This window comes from Sander vitreus, chromosome 10, assembly GCF_031162955.1.
Source record: "Sander vitreus isolate 19-12246 chromosome 10, sanVit1, whole genome shotgun sequence".
Classification (NCBI taxonomy): Eukaryota; Metazoa; Chordata; class Actinopteri; order Perciformes; family Percidae; genus Sander; species Sander vitreus.
The window spans coordinates 14693584-14716793 of NC_135864.1; the positions used below are offsets into that span (position 1 = coordinate 14693584).

Sequence of the window (23210 nt, forward strand, 5' to 3'; positions counted from 1 at the left end):
GCTGTTCTGACCTTTCTTTGCATGTTTGACTTTGCAGAAATGAACATTTACACATTTACATGATGCAGAATGAAGGATTGATTTCTGCACTTGTTTTGACCTTCGTGTCTGAACCAACTGCGCTTGATTGATGCTCCCGTCATGTCACGCAGACTGACTTTATGGATGTTCATCAGTTTTATTTTTTATCCCTATTTGCACTGTCTGGAGAGCTGAAGAGAGCAGTAATGCTTTTAGCCACTTAGTGATGCACAGACAGCCTTTGACAGCAGCATACATACTGATTTTCTTCTCCCTCGTGCTCTCGAGCTCTCAATCTGACTCTCATTCATCTCTATTTCTCTCTCTAACCCCATTTTAGCGGAGCAATCTAATGCCCTCTGAGCCATGTATGTATTAGCAAGAGATTTGCTTCATTTTTGGGAAATGGAATAACGGTAACACAGTGTTCACAGTTGAGGGGTATAGAGCAGTCATAAGAGTGTGTCAGTATATATTGCAGCCATCCAACCCTTTGACTAAGTGACACTAAAAGGGTTGATTATTTTCATTATAAGTTATTTTCTTCATTAGTCGTTTTATGTATGAAATCTTTTATAGCCATTGTAATTTCCCAGGGTCAAAGGTTATGTCTTCAAATTGCTTGTTTTTTTCCCCCAACCATCAGTCCAAAACACAAAGATATTCTGTTTACAATTATATAAAAAACAAAGGCAATTCCTCACATTGAAGAAGCTGCAACCAAAAAATATTTAGCTTTATTTTTAGTCGATAAAACACAAAAAAATAATCAAATACTCTGTCAGTCCTACAGTATTTATGTTTCAGTTTGGGTTATTCTGGTGTCTCAGTGTTCACAAACATTTTTTAAATGATTTATGCTCAATTGAATCTGATTAATGTGTTGTTTTTAAGATGCATTTCAGTCTAATCATATCCTCCTGTTGTTTGTTTTTAATAATAATAATAATAATATTACACCATGACAAATTTCACATTGTTATGAACCTTTGCTCTTTATTGTCTGTGAAGTAGTACAGCTTTGACAAAAGATCAAAGTAAGGTACTGCCCACAAAAACTGTTTTTTTGTCAGAGACAATAAAAACGTTAACAGAAATATATTACACTCTTAACAAATAAATATGTGACGATATAATCTCTATTAACTCCTACGGCCCAGCCTTAGTGGTCAATAATTTCCATAGACAATATTAGGATTCTTAAAATATTCATAAAAAATAAAGACACTTTATTTATAAGTACTCTATTTCCCTTGGTGAGGACGTTTATAAAGTGTTACATAACATGACAATGTAACATAGTCATTAAATGAAATATACTATATTTTGACTTTGACTATATTTGACTATATTGGTATAAATATATTATTTGATGGAGTTATCAGTTATTTCTAGAAAGCTTGTAGAATTCTATAATTCTGCATGCAATGCTTTCATAATAAACCTCAAACATACTCATTCTACTTGATAGGTTTTAAAATGAGGAATATAAAAACTTTATATCATATCAATACTAAAAAGACATTCATATCCTTATAGTACCACTAATTTGCATATTATCTAAGTAAAGAATCAACTTTCTAAATAGAAAGTGAAGAGAAGAGAAGAACAAGAAGAAATGAAGCAGATGCACGCAGCTCCTTTTGAAATGGTTATCATCATCTTCATTTCTTTCATGTTTCCCACAGATTCTTTTGATCACACGTGATGAAATGAGCATTAGTGTTTGGCCAGGATGACATGGCCGTCAATCACAGAGTGAGGATGGTTGGGGAGTGCAGGGAGTGATCCGATTGGTCTCCACTGCTGCTGCTGCGGCGATGAGCTATCCCACAGGGCTCTGGGGCTTGAGACTGGTTGATGTTTCCATGATGTGTTGTAGCATGGGATGTGATGGAGGCGCTGGTGTCTAAAGAAGCAGAGGGGTAGGTGAAAACCATACCAGCTGTGAAGGATGTGAGAACTGGGGTGTGGAGAGACTCTGATTCAGTGGCAACAGCAGATCCAGTCGATTTCACAGGGTTGGTGGGGATGGTTATCTTTGGTTTAGGCTTCTCCATCTTTCTTGGTAGTTTGGTTGAGGGTCCAGGTCTGCTGAAGTCCTGTGGCTCCAGTTTAATTCCTCCCAAAGAGGAATTTGATGGATTTGTGTCTGAATCCGAATCTGATTCCTCTATTTTACAAATGGGACGGTGAGCCTCCAGGACCAGCTCAAGCTTTTCTTTCTCCTTTTGTAATTCCGCTATTTCCTTCTGTAAATTGGACTTTTCATCCTCCAGCTGGTCTGTCTCCTACACCAGGGGAAAGCAGAGAAAGACAGACATATGTTAATTCATACATATTTTAAGTATTAATGTTATGACAAATGTACAATGTTCACTCACATTTTGCAGTGTGTCTGTCAGCTCCCGGCGGCGATTGCGACATTTTGCTGCTGCCAGTTTATTCCGCTCCCTTCTTACTCTACGTCGCTCCATCTCCTCCTGGGATAACTTTGATGAGAGAGAGAAGAATAAAGATTACAATATATAAAATAGGTTAACCTGACACAGTGAGTCAAAACTCTAAACCCTATTTAATGTCTTAAGTTAGATTGTGAAACTTTCTTGCTTTGGGCAACAAACTCAAACTATCAAATGTATGGGGTGACATGTTGAGAGTCCACCATAGACTACATGACAAATGAAAAATACTACCACCATGTGTGTGCACTGAGTCATCACAGTAATGGCGTCTGAATGATTTTGAAATGTCTGCTTTTGTACCTTGTAACACCCTAACTCTGACTTCGTCCAGCGCCCTACTGAATAATTGCCGTTGATCCAATATTTCCCGCCCTTTCAGGGTGATGAGTCACGCTCAGACCCTCAGCAGTGACTCGGGTGTGAGTCACAGAACATGACTTGCCCCTGTGAGTCACATGACAGTCTACTTCCTGTACCATGAAATTACAACTTCAAGAACAAAACTGCAACGGGGATGTGTGCCAAGGTGCGCCAATGGCGAAACCAAAAAACAACACTGTAGTGGTGACAAACATGATGGTTCTTAAGGTTAAAGTTCTGTTGAACTGGGTCACTTAACATCTATGATATCTTGTTTTGACGTAACATTGCTCTTCTAACAAAAAGCAGATCTTTGCATCATTTCACTGAGTCAACATCGACTCACCATCAAAGAACATAAACACTGTGTTTGTCTCTGAAGAGCAAATTTTCCTCTTTTTTTTAAAACTTATTTAAATAATGTATTAAATTAAATCTCTTTATCTTACCCTATAGCTAAATGGATTCATCTGATGTGTACTAAGTCTTTAGGAAATGACACAGAGAGTATTACAGGATATTACACACTAGTTACACAGGAATGATTGAGCTATTGTCCACATCTCACTATCTGCATCCCCTCTAGGGAAAATATGACTCCCAAGAGAGCTTTTTTATCTTCTCTCAGGTTGACAACTCTCACTTTTCAAACAGCAGAAATGCAAGAAATCCACAATTATCAGTGTCTATATCAGTATACCAGTGTACAGTATATATGTTCATCAAGTTTCAGACTCTGTTATTTAAGGACTACTTTCTTACATGTTCATCGTTCCTGCGCCTTGTTGAAGGAGTAGTGTTTGCAGCTGCTCTTATGACCCCTGGTCTGAGAAAATGGGAAGGTGGTGGACCCAGAGGCCGTGCCCCTGAGAGGGTTGGGTAGGGAGGTACTGGAGATTGTGAAGGGCCCAATGGATGCATGAGGGAGGGCTGGACCAACCACTGGAGGTCCTGGTTGGTTGTGATGGCATTGAGGCTTGGTACAAACTGACTGCTGCCAGCCATTGTAAACTTCTGGAAGAATAGATTAAAAAGAAAAATGTGGATAAAGTTAGTGGAAGTAGGCTACTGTAATGGGATCAATAACAAACGCATGGTTTCTGAGGTCTAGTTCAAATTCATTAAAATAAAACTGAACATAACTAATGATGAAGATTATCATGTTTGTTAATATATGTTGAGTTTGAATAATTACATACAGTATAATAACTTGTATAACTACACAAAAATGACACATAATGTGACATTAACAGTATTACAGGTGTACTACTTTAAAAAAAAAAACTTTTTAAAACTTTTACAGTTTAGTTTACATTCTGTTGGACCGATTTTACCCCAAACTGCCTGGGATAACCTGTAGCTTAGTTTAATGAGAGTACCAACCTGCTCCTGCTCTGTGGTTGAAGTGCTGGTGCTTCCCTGGGGGTTTGACCCAGAGACGCTGCCTGTGTACGCCGGATTGCCTCTCCCTTGACTCCCAAAGTTTCGATACATCCTTTCTGTTTAAATGAAAATAAGACTGAATCCAGCGGAGGCTACAGTAAAAAGTCTTCAGGTCCCACGAAAGTACTTTCAGATGAATCTCGTGTGTCAATTCAAACTCTGGGTAAACCCACCTTATTGCGGTAAATCGGTCAAATCGGTCGAGTCCAAACGAGTATGTCTTCAAGGGGGAATAAGAAACAAAATATCGCCTCGCTTTTTTTCAAATCGCCTTAAAACTTCCGAAAACGACTTTCAGTACATCCTATCGTCCGTAGTCATACATTTAAAAGCCAAAGTCTGGGAATGATTGTGAGGTTGTAAATTCTTAAAGCGGCACTATAGGTTCACCACGCCCCTCTGTATTTACGGGAAATAGTGTTGTCTGGAACCTAGCACGAATCAAACCATGCGTAGTGACGTCATTGACCATATATGGTGAGAGTTTCCTCCTCAGAGTAGCACACGGTATGGGGATTCCTCACACAGAAACTACTACTACAATTTCCTACTCCGGTGGAAGTACAGTCACTCGCATAATATAAGTAAAAATCTACCTGGGCAAAGTAAAAAGTAAAAAAGTATGGTTACATAAATTCTACTTTACCGTAAATATACCTTCTTTTTTTTACAGACAAGAACACTATTTGATGTGATCATTACAATTCCAACAAGCAAAATGAATAGAATAACACTTGACTCGTTTTAACAAGTTTATCACTATTTCACTTTATGAAATTACAAAATAAAAGCAGATTTAGGATTTTGTAGCAGATATGAATTACAATTTACAGAACACTTGACTTAGACGTTTAATATATTATTTTATTCTTGTTGGCCATTGGTGTTTTTTTTATATTTATTTAGGCTATACCTATTTTTTCACATACTTGTGTAGGCTTACAAAACGGTCCTGTTGATTCTACCTATTCAGCTTTGTTGTCCTTGTTCTTAGCTGCATGTCCATTTGTGTTTATTTCTGTTTAAGTCATTGTCATGTTATTGAGAGCAATGTAAAACACCACAGTTAAATTCCTTATACTTGTCCAATAAAGGAGATTCTGATTAGTTTTCTCTTTATCACCACAAGTAGACACACTGTCCATTTCCAATGCTTATGGGGAGTTTGTTTCTGATTTTGTACTGTTTGTTTGTTGTTTGTTTGTGATTTAAGTAGGCCTATACTACTTAAATAATAAACAAAGTAAATGTCAAAGTGAAACTACTGAAATTAAATTTTAATGTAAAACATCAGGGGTTTAATTAAACTAACTCATCGTTTATCATTAACTTAATGTTAGGCTAATTAACTTTATCAATTTCAAGTTAAGTTAACTTAGAACCACAAATACCTTGAAATGATGAAAATATTTGTATTCAGTAATTAATTAATTAATTAATTAATTAAAAGTAAACCATACTAATATGTTAACATGAAATTGTGGACTTACAAATATACTTCCAAAAGTATAAATACTTTTACATAACAAAAGTAAACCATTTCCACCTATTTTTTCCCCATAGCTGTCAGGACTGAGAGTTACTCTTATAACAAGAAAAACAGACATGAATTTCAAGGTTGCATATGAGCTACAGGATCAGTTATGAAATAGATTTTAAAGTATGGGTAAAGCTGGGTGCATTTGTCTAATTCTGTTGAGGTTTTTGGCAGTCACTCTCACTTTACAAACCACATCAATGTGCATGCATGCCTGTGGAGATGAGTCAGTTCATCGCCACAAAGCTGCTCAATTATACCACCATCCGTTTCAACGACTGTTTTTTACTCGCAAGCACAATATAGCACCTAGTAAAGATTCAAAAACTGCATGTTATAGATTCGGTAAGCTTAGTCAGTCACAACAGCTGCTGACCTTGCAGTCCCTAAGGACAGAATTCCCGGCAAGGGATGATTTCTCCTAGCTGCTGATGCACCACTGTCTCACGTTACTGCTAATTCTTCTCATAGGAATAAGGATTGTCAGTTGTTCATTGTCAAAAATTCACTGAAGTTAAACCCAGTTTGTAGTCCTTTTTTGGGGAGGAAAAAGAGAAAAAAATTGTGCAGATTAATGATCCTCATCTACATAGAAATGAAGACATTCAATTATGGCCTTCTGTCTCTTGATAATTTATGAATGAGAATAGAGACAATTAACAAAAACTGAAACTGCCAGGAGCATGACATTTAACAAAGCCTACCTGTGGCCCATTTCTCATATTTCAGATTTCAACAATACTACACCCTGTGATAATAAGGACACACACGCAGGTTTTTTTTTATGTGGTTGATGGTTACATATGAAGTGAAAATGGGGTAAAGGTGAGTGCCAGATGACTAAAGCTTCAGGAATGCTATGATGCCACACTTGACACAAATGTCTCTAATTGTGACATGTCCCGACATGTTGGCCACCTTCCCCTGATTACACCGTCATTCATCTACCAGCTGTTTCTTTCATGTCTTATTTGATAAGGAAATGTCTGCTCATCAGAGACCATTTTGGTGAATAATTTTTTTTTTTAAGTTTAAGTTAAAGTTTATGTATATTCTCAAGTGAGGGTGTGAGTAAGTTGTTATTTTTTGTTTAACTCCACATTTTACCCCACAAAAGTTTACAATTTTCTAGAAGGGATAAAGGAAGTTTAGATTCCATTACCAGTTACTCACCATAAAAAAACTCCCCCACACAGACCCACGCATTCATCCCACTTGTGTGCTTCACAGAGCAGCAGCCTCATGCCACATACACACTTAAATATATTTGGTTTAGTGGGTGTTGAAATTCACACATTGTCAATTCATGCTTAAGATTATCTTAATGTGATTGTACTGTGCGGTTTTGCACATGCCTGTACAAAGACAGTTCTGATCGTGTAGCTCATGGTTGATTGAGGTAATGTTCATATACTGTATGTATGTCAAGTCTACTAGTAATACTATCAATTAATGATGACTTCAATTTAATTAAATTGGAATAATATTAAATTACTATAATCCAAATACTGTAAATGGTGTGGGAAATATTATATAATGTATACATTTGTGTCAGCTTGGCATTAACATCTTTAAAGTAGATGCATTAGCAGTAAAATGTACTCAGGTAATAGAAGTAAGTACTCATTCTCAAGCACTGTCGGTTACAGTAGAGGTGGTAAAAGTGCAAATCCTTAAAAGTATAATACATCAATATAGTAAGTAAAACTATTGAAGTATTAGCAACCAAATGTTAAGTAAAAGTGAAAGTAGCAGTATCCAGATGGAGCTCATTGTAACTGCATTATATAGACTACTGTTTAATAGTTTAAGGTTAAGTTGTATATACTCATCATGTTTTTTTTTTTAAATATATATATATATATATATATATATATATAGGAGCTGGATAGTTCAGTGGGCAACATCATTGACTTTCATGCAGTAAAACCGGGTTTCAATTCCCGGCCGGGGGTGTGGTTAGGGCATGATAGGGCGTGGATAGGGCGGAGTTCGAATCCTGCTCAGGGCGTGGCTAACAGTGTGTCCTTCAGCAGGACCCTTAGGGGTCAAATCCGAAATTGGAGCTGTATAACATTAACACACATGACTCTTTTATTAAGATGAAGATGACAATCACACAAGTTAACATGAAGTGTGGCATATACCAAGGTGATGCTCTGTCCCTGAGTGACTATGAGCGTCACATTGACTCACTGATCCACATCACAAGGCTCTACAGCAATTACATCGGATTAGATAAATGTGGTCGGATGGTATCAAAGAAAGGTAAGATGGTCACAACTGTAGCTGATGTTCAGGACAGCTATATACCTTGGAATACCACAGGCAAATGGAATCCATGAGGAGGCTGCAAGGCAGTCGGCCACAGCCAAGTACCTACACAGGGTAAGGCAGATCCTGAAGAGCCAGCTGAATGGTAAGAACAAGGTCCGAGCCATCAACAAATATGCACTGCCAGTCATTAGATACCCAGCTGGTATAATAACCTGGCCAAAGGCTAATAGAAGCCACTGATATCAAGACAAGAAAGCTTCTCACAATGCATAGAGGGTTTCACCCCATGTCCAGCAGTCCAGCACCCTAAGACTATACACCAGGCGGAAGGAGGGTGGCTGAGGACTAGTAGGAGGCGCGTCAGAGCCACTATCCAGGATGAAACAATAAAGATCCAGGAGTAGCCTACATCAGGAAGATAGCCCCAAGTGACAACCTGCTAAGTGAATATCTCAGGCAGCAGAAATCCGGTGATGACGAGGTAGGGGAGAGGAGGAAACATCATGGAAGGACAAGCCCCTGCAGGGCACGTACCAACGACAGATAGAAGAAGTGGCTGATATCGAGAAATCATACCAGTGACTGGAAAAGGCTGGTCTGAAAGATAGCACAGAGGCACTAATCATGGCAGCACAAGAACAAGCTCTGAGCACAAGATCAATAGAGGCCGGGGTCCTGTCTACCATACCCGACAGGACCCAAGGTGCAGGCTGTGTAAAGATGCCCCTGAGACAGTCCAGCACATAACAGCGGGGTGTAAAATGCAGGCAGGTACGACACACCTGGAACGCTATAACCAAGTGGCTGGCATAGTTTAGAGGAACATCTGTGCCGAGTATGGGCTGGAAGTCCCAAGGTCAAAATGGGAGGCACCTCCAAAGGTGGCAGAGAATGACAGTGCTAAGATCCTGCAGGACTTCCAGACTGATAAATGGGTGATGGCTAACCATGGTTGACAAACAGCAGAAGAAGGTAGTATGATAGATGTAGCAATCCCAAGTGACAGCAACATCAAGAAGAAGAAACATGAGAAGCTTGAAAAATACCAAGGGCTTAGAGAGGAGCTAGAAGATGTGGTAAGTGAAGGCAATAGTGGTTCCAGTGGTAATTGGAGCATGTGGGGCTGTAACCCACAAACTGGGAAAATGGCTCCTGCAAATTCCAGGAACAACATTTGAGATCTCTGTCCAGAAGAGCGCAGTCCTAGGAACAGCTAAGATACTGCGCAGAATCCTCAGTCTCCCAGGCCTCTGGTAGAGGACCCAAGCTTGAAGGAAGAGGACCGCCCAGGATGGGGCGAGTGGGGAATTTGATATATTCTGCAAAGTAAGTAGTCATTTGAAAATGTGAACAGAGTAAATAAATACACATAAAGTACAATATGTAAAATGTAGTGGAGTGAAAAGTAAAACACAAAACACAAGGAAAGGTCCTTCTTCTGAATTGTCAGGTTTACGCCAGGTCAAGACAGGGTCTTTATCATGGTAGTGCCAATTCTATTCAAATTTACAGGGATATGCATTTCTCTTGTTCTAGTCTGTGACAGCAGGATGTGGCTCTCAACGCTGTTTAAACGATAGGTCTCCTTGTGTGGGGACAAGGAGCTTCTACCTTTATGCTTAATGACAGACATTACCTAATCAACACAACACTCTGTAGCTTGCAAGCTGTGAATACCTCTGTGAATAACTCAAAACATACAAGTACATTAGTATCAAATATTAACATTGTTTTAACTTTTTAAAACCCAACACCTGTAATGATAAAAATGGCGTAGGTGGTGTTATTATGAAAAAAATTGGTAAATTGTGTCTTAATTGTTCATGCTCCTGTTACGTCTGTTTTTTTTCCTGCTCAAGTGTATTAAGTTCGTGGCTCCTTGAAGTTAAAATGTAACGTTCCCTGCTATCCCAGACAGTTAAGCATCGATATTAGGAGACAGTAAGGAAAGTAAGATTTACACATGATTTACACACTTCGCTCTGTGCATTAGCTAGTAGCCTACAACTGTGTACTTTTATGGTTTGTGTACTAACATCGTTTTCTGCCACGCAGGCACACTGAAGTCAACCAACCGCAGTGGATCATGGGTGGGATCAGCCGGGCCAGTCTGGTATCCACGTAGCTAGCTGTGCAGGTAAGTGCTCTTCTGCCCGTTATTTAGCTACTTCATGATCAGAACATTATCCATCAGACAAACTGCGTGGACATTTGAAATGCCACTGTTGAATATGTGTTTATCACCGGTGCGGCTGCACTGAGTGTTACTTTAAAATATGATGTTATTAACTTAGCTCGCGAGTCTAGCTAGGTAGCTAACATTAACTGGTAACGTTAGCAGCAGTGGTAAACGTTTTATAATACGTTTATACGTAGGTTAGATTGCATAAAGAGTGTTGCAAGCTAGCCTCTTACTGATGTCATGTAACGTTACCTACTTTAATGCTATCAATGTAAGCTGTGGTATAATACCACAGTGTTTTAATCAGCTAGCTATCTGACCAAATATAAATCAATGTAACGTTAACTGACTAACGTTAAGCGTTCAATAAAATAAAATGTAGCGTTAGCTAACGTGTCAATGTTTTTATTTTAAGCTAACGTCAGCGAACGTCATAATGGACTTGCCACATCAGGGGTACCGAGCAAGTAAGTGGAAAAATTAATCACCGTGTTTTACCATCACTTATCCGTTCTGTAAAACTTTGCAAAATATCCGCCCATAGTTTTTCTACTTCCTATTTTCTTACTAGAGCTAGACACACAGAGCTCAGCAAACTGCTGTCAAGACTGGTGATCTAACTAACGTTACACTAAAATATCCCAGTTTATTAGTGAAACTAATGCAGTCTTATATACCAGTACTTGAATAAATCTTGCAAAACCTGCATTTGGGTTATGTTTACCCTAGTTGATATAAATGGGGTGGACAAAATATTAGAGACACTAGTCAATACAATCAGAATCAGCTTTAATGGCCAAGTAAGTGTGAACCATGTGAACACTTACAGTACAAGGAATGTGACTGCAGCTTTTTGTTGCTCTCAAAGTACCTACACAAAAATAGACATATGGCTAAAAACAAGGTTAACATAAATATTTGACTACAATGTACAGATATACGTTTGTACACATGTAAACAAACAGCACGATTAAGATTTTACTGTAAACAATAAGACAATACAATTTAACAGCACCACAAACTACCGCCTCCAAACTGTCCATGAAGTTGAACGAAGCTGTAGATCAGCAGTTTGGATCAGACTTTCAGCGGTTTATAGAAGAGACAAATACAAGATAATAAAAAAATGAATGATTATGACAGCAACAACGAAATGCAGTTCTCTATGGACACGATGACACATTTATGAACCGAGTATACAAAAGAATAACTTTTGCCGAGGGAGACTTCAGTGGAAAGGAAAGGGCTGTCTGATGTCAAGGTAAAGTGGTGAAAATATTCTAAATATAGCGTACACTTTAACGGATATTGATTTTTTTTTTTTAGGCGGTTAAAATACGCTTTTGCACCTGGCTTTGTCCAAAGTAATACACTGACTATGGATAAGTACCTCATACAACCCAACTTCAAACGATCAGAACTATCCCTTTAACAATGTCCTCATGTTATCTTGGTCATCAAAGAGTATTGTTTCTCTCTTACTTGGGGAAAGACCTGATATGGTTGGAATGTCTTAAGTGATTAAACAATTTGGGTGGATTTCAGTGTATGTTTATATTTGATAATGTGGATAATAAGCTTGTAACTCCATGAAATATCAACAAAGTCAGTTAATATAAATTCAAATGCCCTCTATTTACTCCGTTGTGTCCATTTTTTCCACAGCTAAACCGAGAGCTCGTGCAGCTCCCCCCACAGCAGATTCTGTCCTGTTTGATGACACCAGCTCTGTAGCACCAGCAATGAACAGTCAAGGATACTACACTCCTGGGTACAATATGGCAGAACCCTCAAATAACATGCAAGGAGGTGCTGGACCTGATCTGTTTGCTGACCCAATGGCCAACGCTGCAATGATGTATGGCTCCTCATTAGCCAACCAAGGAAAGGATATGGTGAACAAAGAGGTAAGGAAAGGTCATGATATGTATGGGGTTCCTTCAGATATGATCTGCTACTGTATGCGGGGATGGGGTGTTAACCCAGTAGCGTATAAAAAAGGTCAAGGCCTAGATTGGGCAATTGGCATGACTTTAAAGCAACACTAGAGAACTCTTCCCACTTCTGTCCCCCTACAGGTTGGAAGCAGAATTGTCCATTACACTTTAAACCTCCCACAAAAATGTGTCTTGTGTGATTCAATCACAAGTTGAGGGACCCATACACACTTTTACCAGGTTTTGAAGTTTGACCAGGCATACAGATCTAGACACAGACTGGCCCTTAATGTGATAAGATAATAGTTCTAAACAGGAGTACAGAGTAATGTAATATACAGCAATTTTCTTTACTGTGAAACGTCAAACGTTTTCCTTCATGCAAGTTTTTTTTTTTTAAGATTATTTTTTGGGCATTTTTAGGCCTTTATTTGAAAGGACAGCTGAAGACATGAAAGGGAAGAGAGAGGGGGAATGACATGCAGCAAGGGGCCGCATGTCGTCGAGGAGTAAACCTCGATATATGGGCGCCCACTCTACCAACTGAGCTATCCGGGCGCCTCATGCAAGTTTTTTTATGCCATTTAATATAATTTTTGTCCCAAAAATTGACTTTTAAGAAGTTCATTATTTGAAGTTTTTCAAGCTAGAGAAACACACGGATGTGTTCTTTCATTGACATTAGGGTGACCAGACGTCCCGAAAAATTTGGGACATTCCCGAAATCCAAGCAGTTGTCCCGAATCCCTAATCCTGCCCTAATTGTCCCGAAAGTCTCAAGAGCAGACTCTCGAGTAGTTATAGTCTGATAGAACATAAAAAACTGATAGCATAAAACAACACAATCATTATTAATTTAATATTTGAATTAATTAAATTAAAATTTAATTAATTAAATAAAAAATGGTATATCCGAATACAATACACATTTTCTACAAGCTCAGTCTGCCACACTTCCAGTGCTGGTTCCATTATATCAGAATTTGGATAGTCATTATCGAAACATTAATTGGTCATGTAACAAGGGCTGGGAAATTGGCATTAACAGGCAACCACGTGACAGTACTCTGATCCAATGGAAACCCCAACCCCGTGCCCCCCTTCTAGCAATGACGGTGCCGAAACTCCTAGTGCTCAATTGCAGAAGACCCGGAAACGCTGACCAATCAGAGCAGACTGGGCTTTACAGGAGGGGGTTTAAAGAGACAGGTGCTTAAACGGAGCGTTTTAGACAAAGACAGTATGAGGAAAATAGTGTGTTTTTTGAACATTAAAGCATGTTAACATTTGAAACACAAAACACAAGTAGGAAACTGAATACTGAAATATGTCCCCTTTTTAAAATGACTATGACTCAACTGTATTTATTAACTTTGGTACTCTTCATCTGTTACTTTAATGTTTGCCCTTCCATTGCCTTTCAGATCAGCAGATTCATGTCTGTGAACAAGCTGAAATACTTCTTTGCCGTCGACACTAGATATGTATTGAAGAAACTTATGATCCTCATGTTCCCTTACACACATCAGGTAATCAGAGCCATTCATCCAATCAGACTTTGTCCTACATCCACGTACAGGATGACACAAAACATTTTAATAGCGTGCATAACCTGCTTGATAGCTTTCTCTAGTTTTCTTGATAGTGTCATATTTTCACCAACCTATCACATTTTAACCATGCAAACAAGATAATCAGCCACTTAATCACCCCTTCAGGTTTATTTATGAACATCTGAATGCTGTGATTGCCAGTGCGGTTATAAAAACACACTGTATACGCTTAGTACACAACTTATTGAGATTGTAAATTATGTCAGCACTCCAAACATTCTGTGCCCTGATGATGTACGAACTGTACGGAGTACAAACTCGCCTTACAAAACCAGGGTCACAAAACGGCATACTAAAGACGCACCTGTCCTAATGGACTTTTCCCACAGCATGTTATTTTGCGTTAAGTGCAATATTTTACTCAGTATTTGCTCCATTCTTAATTAAAATCTACTACTACTGATACTCCTAATTTATCATTGAGCTCTAATCTTATCACATGTAAATTAACTTTTTTAATATAGTGATTGTCTAAACCAATTTTCAGGTGGAAAAAAATACATAATTTGCATATAACACTATTAGACTCTGCAGGGTGATTCTTACTGTATTTGTGTGTGTAGGATTGGGAAGTACGTTACCATAGGGACACTCCACTGACTCCAAGACAGGATGTGAATGCACCGGATCTTTACATACCGAGTACGTTTTCTATAAATACAAAATTATCCATAGCAGAGCTATGTATAATGTATTAAGTGTACTTTTTGTCTTTAAGCAATGGCTTTCATTACCTACATTTTACTTGCTGGAATGGCCCTCGGCATTCAAAAACGGTGAGCTATTCTTCCTTATCTAAATTTACTTCATGACTTGCATTAAATATTTTTTGAATCAATTAATAAGGAGTGTGTATTGTCTTTGTATAAAGGTTCAGTCCAGAGGTTCTTGGACTGTGTGCCAGCACCGCCCTCGTGTGGGTCATCATCGAGGTCTTGGTTATGTTGTTGAGTTTGTACCTGCTGACAGTCCACAGCGACCTCTCAACCTTTGATCTCATTGCCTACAGTGGCTACAAATATGTTGGGTAAATGTCATGGCACTTAAGATGAATATAATTCTATTTTACTGACAAAGCCAATCATTGTGAGGATTAGTGTGAGACCAAAGCTTAAAGGTGCTCTAAGCAATGTTGGGTGACATTACTTCTTGTTGACGTTCAAAGTTATTGTCAAACAAAGCTGAGGCTAGCTCGCCCCTCCCTCCTCCTCCTCATCCCGTCCCCTCCCCCTCCCTTCCGTGCTTCCACGCACTAACCCCCAGCCCAAAATCCATCTTGTCGGTTATTTTTTTATTTTATTTTAAGATTATTTTTTTTGGCATTTTAGGCCTTTATTTGACAGGACAGCTGAAGACATAAAAGGGGAGAGAGGCAGCAAAGGGCCATGGGTCAGAATCGAACCTGCAGCCGCTGCGTCGAGGAGTAAGCCTCTATATATGGGCGCCTGCTCTACCAACTGAGCTATCCGGGCGCCCCATTTTGTCGGTTATTGGCTGGTACGCTGGAATACGGTTTGTTATGTTTGGTGGTGCAGGTTGGCCAGTTTGTTTTTGTTGCCGTTTCTGGAGCCTGGGCTGTCTACAGAGACCGCGTTTTTTTACAGTGTGTTCAGGGGACAGGCAGCTAGCGGATAGTGAGGACATCGCTTAGAGCACCTTTTAAACTTGTATTATAACCAAACCAATTAGCTGTTAAATCAAAGATGTAGATACATTTATTCTGATTCAGCTCAGTGGAAGGCATTTTTAAATGTTACAAGGTCTTTGTTGACTGCATTAATTCATATTGAAGAACATTATAAATATATTTTTTATGCTTCTCCTTTAGGATGATCTTCACAGTGTTGTGTGGTTTACTGTTTGGCAGTGATGGGTATTACGTGGCTCTTGCCTGGTCCTCTTGTGCCCTTATGTTCTTCATTGTAAGTATTTTGAGTCATTGAACAGAAAACCAAATACATTGTAATTATAATTAATTATGTTCAGAGTAGGTCAGATATTTACATAGTTGATGCTGTTTTTTCCATCTCAATTGTTCTTTCCCTCTGTGTTTAAAAAGAGAAGACTGAAGAAACAAATATGCAGAATACACAAAGAAAAGAGGACAGCTAATCCACACAAATCCTCAGGTTTAGGATAGATGTCTAGTGCAACAACAAAATATCAGCTTTCTGCATTATTTAGCATAATGTACTGCATTAATACATGTAATATAGTACATGTAGTTACTACTATGTACTATGTACATATGTACTATGTCTTATGTATGCTATAATATTTTACTGAAAAACCTACTTTATGTTAGCGTGATATTGCAGGTTTAAAGCTGTTTCTTTCTTCTCAGGTTCGATCTCTGAAAATGAAGATCCTTCCCTCTCTCTCCCCTGACTCCATGGTAACTGGATCAAGTGCCAAACCTCAATTCCGCCTTTATATAACTGTGGCTACTGCAGTGTTTCAGCCAATCATTATATATTGGTTAACCTCTCACTTGGTCAGGTGACCATGAGGCATTAAATAACCTGAAGTCCAAGTGTGTATGACCCAAACATTTGGTTATTGAGTGTTTATACACCTGCCTTTATACGCTTTTTTGTCAGTAAACTCAAAACATATGAAGACCGTGTTAAACTGCAGCGTGTGTTGAACTTGTCAGATGGACATGTTAAAAATGAAATGGCTTCAAATTGTGACACAGAAAATGTCTCACTGGAAGTTGTTTTTTCACCATTAGTGTACAGTCACTCTGGCAAATGCTTATTTTGGCCATCTAACTTTGAACACAAGGGCTTGTTTAATCATAACTCAGATTCAGTTCAAGTTGCTCTACAATGTTTACACCGGACATACAGACAATACAAATACCACACAGACATAAAACGCACATACATACATGATTCAAGTACAATTTCTTTCTGGTATGGTAATGTTGCTGCATTATCTCCCTTTCTCTTGTGAGTCTTGGATTTTATTTATCTACATTTGAAAGAGCATGACAATGTTTGAATTTTTTGTAGAAAAAAAATAAATATATTTAGCTTTGTGTATTCAATTTAAACAGTTTGGGACATTTTTTATTATTATTTGTTGTATCTGATTTTTCTTTCCTTCTGAATAATGCTGATTTGTGTCAGTTAATATGATTTAATTTCTAAAGATGGTGCCAGAGCTCAGTATTTATCCAACAGTCTATGACATTGACATAAGTGTTGCAAAGTTTACAATTGTTCTCAAAGGGGGGGAAGTAGCTTAAATGAATAAACTTATAATTACTGTGCTTATGCACAAGTTTGATGTACTGGCATGTTGCATTAGAATTTTTTGTTGTTGTGGGAATTTATGTTTATTACATTTCAGAGAGATATTATTTTTACAGCAAGTGTCATCCATTGTATGTAATTATAAAGTAATAAGTGCATTATAAGGTGTTACATGCAAACATGCATTAGTAGAGCTGGCATTGTTCAGTAAGCTATTTGCAATAGTGGAAATTAACCAAGTTCATTAACTCAAGTACTAAACTTCAGTATCACTTTAAGTTACTTGTATTTCCCTTTTATGCTACTTAATTCACTACGTTTCTAAAAAAAAATAAAAATAAAATCTGCCTTTTTATTGTTTAAACCACCCAACAGAGTAAAAAAGTTAGCGTTGGTCTCAGCTCGACCTGCTACAACAATAAAATGCTGCTTAGACGTTATTGCATTAGTAATAATAATCAAATAGTATGATATATTATGTGACAAAAGCAGCCATTAAGCTGCTCTATGACAATTTGATATATATATATATATATATATATATATATAAAGATTATTTTTTTGGGCTTTTCAGCCTTTATATGATAAGACAACTAGGTGAGAAAGGGGAAGACATGCAGGAAATTGTTACAGGTCGGATTCGAACCTTGGACCTCTGCGTTGAGGCATAAACCTCTCAGTATATGTGCACCTGCTCTACCCATTGAACCAACCCGGCCACGATAATTTGATATTTAAAGGACATTTGGCTGATACTCGTTTACAGTTTTACAGGCAGGACATTTACTTGTAACACTATTTTTACACTGGTCATGCTAAAATCTGAATACTTCTTTGTATACTACTGGCAAATTTAGTAACTTAATACCTTATGAGGTATTTTACATTTGGGTAGGGTATTGCTATTTTTACTTTACTGTCTTGATGGATTTGGATACTGTCTCCCCTCTGTTGGTTGGTGTGAGACTGTCTTTGCGGGAGCGCGCCTTGGAACGCGCACAATGCAAAGCGTCCTTTCCGTTTCCATGGAGACCTCAGACGGTAACAGAACACGGAGGGAAAGGTGTCCGATTCCGAGTCTAGTTTTGAACACCAGAATTTCACCTTTAACTCTTGAATGACGTGTTTTGGACATTTAATGAACTCTGAATTCTGCCAAGATTATCGTTTTGGTAATTTGGTGAGTAACTAGTTAATATGCATTTTGAAGCACTAGCTCACATCACCTGTGAGCGGAAAAGGCGGCTTTCTTGGCTTAATGAAACTTTATATTGTTCCGCCATTTGCATCCTGAACTGCGTTGAGGAGCCATGCGGCATTACATACAAACTTTTAGAGCGTTATAAATTTGATTTTTACACGCAGTAAGTCTACTGTTAGTTTGTTTAACGCAATTAATCGATTGCACCCTCTACGAGTAACAATGACTTTCTAACAGACCTGCACCTGTCCACTGAGCACGTTTTGTGTGTATTAAAACGGGAGATGGTTACTGTGCCTAACATTTTGGACTTTGTACGTTTGGTGGTTAGGGGATGCTCATCAGAGGGGAACGGTTAGCTAACATTTAACTGAAATACTTTTACTTTCTCCCGCATTTCCCAACTATTTTAGTCTAAAACCTTGGATACGTAGCTATGTGATTATGGACTATATAAATAAAACTGACTCGACTTGATTTCAGTCTTGAGTGCAAATTGACAACTTTTAGATTGAATTAGATGAGATTCAGCTTTATCGTCATTACACCTAACAGGTCCTGAGAAATGTAGAGTAGCCTCTAACAGAAGTGCAAAAAGCAATAAAGTGCAAAGTAATGTACAAAGTAATAGAATAAACAGTATCTGTATCAACACACAGATATGTGTACAGTGTGGACATGTGCAGCAGTTAGGCAACTCTTAATCCTGATTTGCATGAATCATTCCTTTCAGCAGTAACTTTAATTGATTTCTGTCATGTCTTCCAGCCGTGGTACAGCTATATGACCCTGAAAGTTTCCTCCTGGGAGAGAAATGGAGAATAGCTCTCATACACTGCCACCCTCGTCACCATGTCCTACCACTTTTGGAGGGTCCCTGCCTTTCTCCTCCTCGCCGCAACAAACCTGCTCAAATGGCCGTGTTTCACTCCCACTTTCACCTATTTCATTCCCCCCATCTCCTACCTCACTTTCTCCAGCAACAGCAGAGTCTAATAACTCTTCCTCGCCTCTTTCACACTGCACAGCATCTCAGTGTTTCGAGGGACAAAACATACAGTGCCTCAGCCCAGGGAATATAACTGACCAGGATGACCTGACCTGCCTCAACTGGCTGCATCAGAGGGGCAACCTCCTACCGCTGCAGCCCCTTCCCAAAATGACACTACTGCCTCAGCTAGAGTCCACCGCACCTACCCAACTTCTTCCTCCTGCCTCGTCCAAGCCACCGTACTCCTTCAGTAGTCTGATTTTCATGGCAATAGAAGACTCACCTGACAGGAGGCTTCCAGTGAAGGACATCTATGTTTGGATTGTGAACAATTTCCCCTACTACAGAACAGCTTCTGGAGGCTGGAGGAACTCTGTTAGACACAACTTGTCCCTGAGCAAGAGCTTTCGTCGCATTCAGAGGGACAAGAGCCAGGTGGGGACATGACTTATGTTTACCACATTTAGAGCAACTAGGTCATGTAATGAGTAAAGAGATTGTGCTTAAATTATAGGACAGATGTTTAAGCATCCATGTCACTGAAATGGCCTTGAGCAACACTCTGGATTCAGTAGTCGAGTCAGCAACTAAACTGTCCTACAGGGAAATGATGTACTCCACATGTTTTTTGAGGTTGTTATATGGTCTACTGTGTCAGAGTTACATGGGCCACTGAAATGTTTCAAGTGTTTTTGTATGTTTGTTTCAGTCAGTGGGGAAGGGATCTCTGTGGTGTGTGTGTCCCGAGTATCGACCGGTGCTCCTCGAGGTGCTGAGGAAGACCCACAGTTATCACAGCACCAACATCAATCTGTTAAACAAGCCTGCATTGTGAGTATAATCACAGTTTGTGCAACAAGGCTGCAACAAATTCTTTTCATTATGAGTTAATCTTTTATATACAACATTAACTCCATAAATTGTTAGGTATACTGTATTTATTTGATGACTAAAGAAGTTATTCATTTTCTGTTGACTGCCTCTTTAGATGAGTTTGATAATAGATAAAAAGTCAATACTAAATATTAGTGGTGAAACGATTAGTTGGCAAAAAAAATGATTGGCAATTTTAATAATCGGTGTAGTCACTTATCCAAGAAAAAAGCCAAACTAGCACCAAACTTCTCAAATGTGAGAAGAATTGGGCTTTTGTAAATTGAAATGGGCATCTTTCACTATTTTCTGTTGGTTGGTTGGAAGAAAAATAATCATTAGACAGAAAACAAAATATTACTTTAGTGACATTGCTTTCTAACCAGTGAAGTAAAATATTATTTGTGTGTTCAATAATTTTACATTTTAATGACACACACTTGTACTGAGGTATACTTTAAACAAATGTATAAAACCTACATGTATGTAGTCTAACTATCTTGCCATATTGTGTGCAGGTTGGAAGGAGCTGAATTTGGGGTGCCTGCAGTGTGCGACTCTATGGAAATGTCAGGTTAGTGATAAGGGGAGACTCACAGCAGGCTCATGTCACTTAAATAGCACAGGAACTTACATATTTGACACATATTTTTATTCTGCAATATTTCATCAATAAAGTAACAGCCCTCTGTGATACTTTTATTATCTGCAGCTTTTCTCCCTGTCTGCAGCTTTCTCAACATGCAACATTGTTCCTGTGTTTGTGTTCTGTTGTCATGGCAACAACCTTCTATTACCTTGGCAACTCAGCAATAGCCTAGCTTACTCTCCTTTATGTCCCCTCGTTTTATTTCCGAGCCTATGCGCTATATGGGCCCACGTGCTCACTAAAGAATCTGACTACTGGTTGTTCGACCAGCCTGATTGAAAACAAGTTATTAATATTAATGTATTACTTTTTGACTCATATTCTGCTTGATGTATTGTTTTTCTCTCATGCAGATCCTCTCTCTCACACCCTCCTCCTCTCCACGCCCTCACCCCAAATCCTGACCACCGATAACCCAACTTTCTCTGAAAACCAACCGTGCCCTTTGACCCCGGATCACGAGGAGCTTGTCACCATGGAGTCAGTTGAATACCACCAGGGGGAGGTCAGCGAGGAGATGGAGAAGGACCCCCTGTCAGACAGTGGGTACATTGAGTTACACTATTACCAGTCTCACCAGTACCAGTACCTGGTCCTGCCGGGTGACACAGAGTTGGACCTGGAGACTGTGGAGATCCTTCAGCTCGATGCCGAGGCCCAGGAGGCTGCTGGGTCACTGCTGGACCTGGCAGGTGGCGGATATTAATGTTATATCCTGTTTAACAATTGCAACTGATGCAATGCTTCAATTCTTTGTAAGCAAATACTCCAACAAAGCAACATAAATGGGGATTTATGTTTTAAAGTCTTAAGTGATAATGGATGGAGTGATGATGTTTGGCATATCGGCTGCTTCTCCCTGAGACGTTGACACTACCCTAAGGCTTGTTTTGTAGTTAGGTAAAAATATAGATCAACATTTTGATGGACTAACAGACAATGGATCACATTACTTAATATGTGTTCAGGCACTTTCAATGCAGGAGCTGATTTTATCACTATACCATACAATACATATAATCACAACCAGGACAAAGACTTGAGAGTGTAATGTTGAACTGAAAAATGTGGACAAAATTGTTCTCTGAGATTTCAAAACTGAGAGGAAAGTATTAATAGAGTATGATCTTCATTACAGGTTTTTAGGTTTTCTACTGTGGTTTTTTAACACATTGAGTTCATTCTCAGGGGTGGAAAAAGTGTTTCCAACTCAAGTAGAAGTATGTTTCTCGGTTAAGATGTTTCCCAAGTTAGGGTTAGTTAAAAAATGAATGAGTTAAGATTAATATAGCGTTGAAACCTGCACAAGAAAAGTATAAAAGTAGCTCTTGACTAACATCCACACTATTACCATTTCAATATGAATAGGTTTTAACAAACATTTCTTCTCCAATTCTTTAAAGTGGGACCATCTTTTCTTTATGAGAAGGTTTTCATGGAGGTTACTTTATGAAGAAAACAAATTACAAACAAACCTAAGATGAATATCTTGCCACTGTTACTGTAACCTATTCTGAAAATGCTGCCTTGTTGAGTATAATACTTAATTAAAAAATACTTAATTTATGATGTAGTTGCAAATGTAGATTGTGCTCAAAAAGTGGGAAAGCACTACTCAGTTACAACAATATAAGTACTTTTGATTTTATTTCTTAATTGATTTCTTTACACCCATTGTCATTCTCCAGATAATGTTTGCTAGAATTGATTTTATGTACATGATTTCATGTTACTGAATGTCTTCACATTTTTTGTGGATTTTAAAACCTAGATATATGATCTTGTAAGCTAAGCTAAATTGTCTTCAATCAAGAATAGTTTGATTGGAATTTTGAGTTAAAATGCAAAATGAACTCACTGCCATTTAAATCACTTTACATTTCAGGGTACACTGAATTTCTGTTTGTAAATGTTATGTATTTTCAAACAATTTAGATTTTGAAATCTAACATAATATCTGTCATGCCGTTCTTGTGAATTAAATTACCTGTTTTTTATATTCAGTTTTGTTTAGGATGCATTGCAGTTTGTTACCATACAAATTGTTATAGGATATATTTGGGTATTTTCATCATGTATACAATGTTGTTGTTGTTGTTGTTGTTGTTTATACGAACAAGTTAAACTATTAGAGGGCATAACGATCACAGCCTCTGGACCAAACAGTCTGCTAGATATTTATATGTTATGTTCTCCATCAAAAAAAGGCTACAATGTATTTTTCATCCACGAAAATATTTTACATAAATTATGATTTGTGTACATGCAAAACAGCAAACTTCTGTGTGCCAATTACAGGGAGTTCCGTATTCGTAACTTCACACTTCACATTAAAAACTACATTTCCCATAGCTATGAGGCAGAGCAGGTACATTGGGTAGCGTAGTTCATAGACAGACTA

General features: G+C 38.4%; 3 protein-coding genes across 3 annotated transcripts; 2 read left to right on the top strand and 1 right to left on the bottom strand.

Annotated features, from left to right (window-relative positions):
• Positions 1 to 731: 731 nt before the first annotated feature.
• On the bottom strand, positions 732 to 4674 carry fosl1a (FOS like 1, AP-1 transcription factor subunit a). The gene is made up of 5 exons (XM_078260426.1): positions 4463 to 4674; positions 4230 to 4345; positions 3609 to 3860; positions 2406 to 2513; positions 732 to 2312 (listed from the first exon to the last, which is right to left on the bottom strand). The coding sequence occupies exons 2-5, from the start codon at positions 4338 to 4340 to the stop codon at positions 1773 to 1775; spliced, it is 1011 nt and encodes a 336-aa protein (XP_078116552.1). The 5' UTR covers positions 4341 to 4345; positions 4463 to 4674; the 3' UTR covers positions 732 to 1772.
• A 5484-nt stretch (positions 4675 to 10158) lies between these two features.
• yif1a (Yip1 interacting factor homolog A (S. cerevisiae)) lies at positions 10159 to 17133 on the top strand. The gene is made up of 9 exons (XM_078260428.1): positions 10159 to 10240; positions 10701 to 10752; positions 11951 to 12192; positions 13647 to 13751; positions 14399 to 14477; positions 14554 to 14611; positions 14707 to 14862; positions 15664 to 15757; positions 16180 to 17133. Exons 2-9 carry the CDS (start codon positions 10722 to 10724, stop codon positions 16336 to 16338), a joined length of 924 nt encoding a protein of 307 aa, XP_078116554.1. The 5' UTR covers positions 10159 to 10240; positions 10701 to 10721; the 3' UTR covers positions 16339 to 17133.
• Positions 17134 to 17683: 550 nt separating this feature from the next.
• LOC144524851 (uncharacterized) lies at positions 17684 to 22772 on the top strand. The gene is made up of 4 exons (XM_078261366.1): positions 17684 to 19722; positions 19997 to 20118; positions 20679 to 20734; positions 21163 to 22772. Exons 1-4 carry the CDS (start codon positions 19111 to 19113, stop codon positions 21513 to 21515), a joined length of 1143 nt encoding a protein of 380 aa, XP_078117492.1. The 5' UTR covers positions 17684 to 19110; the 3' UTR covers positions 21516 to 22772.
• Positions 22773 to 23210: the final 438 nt, after the last annotated feature.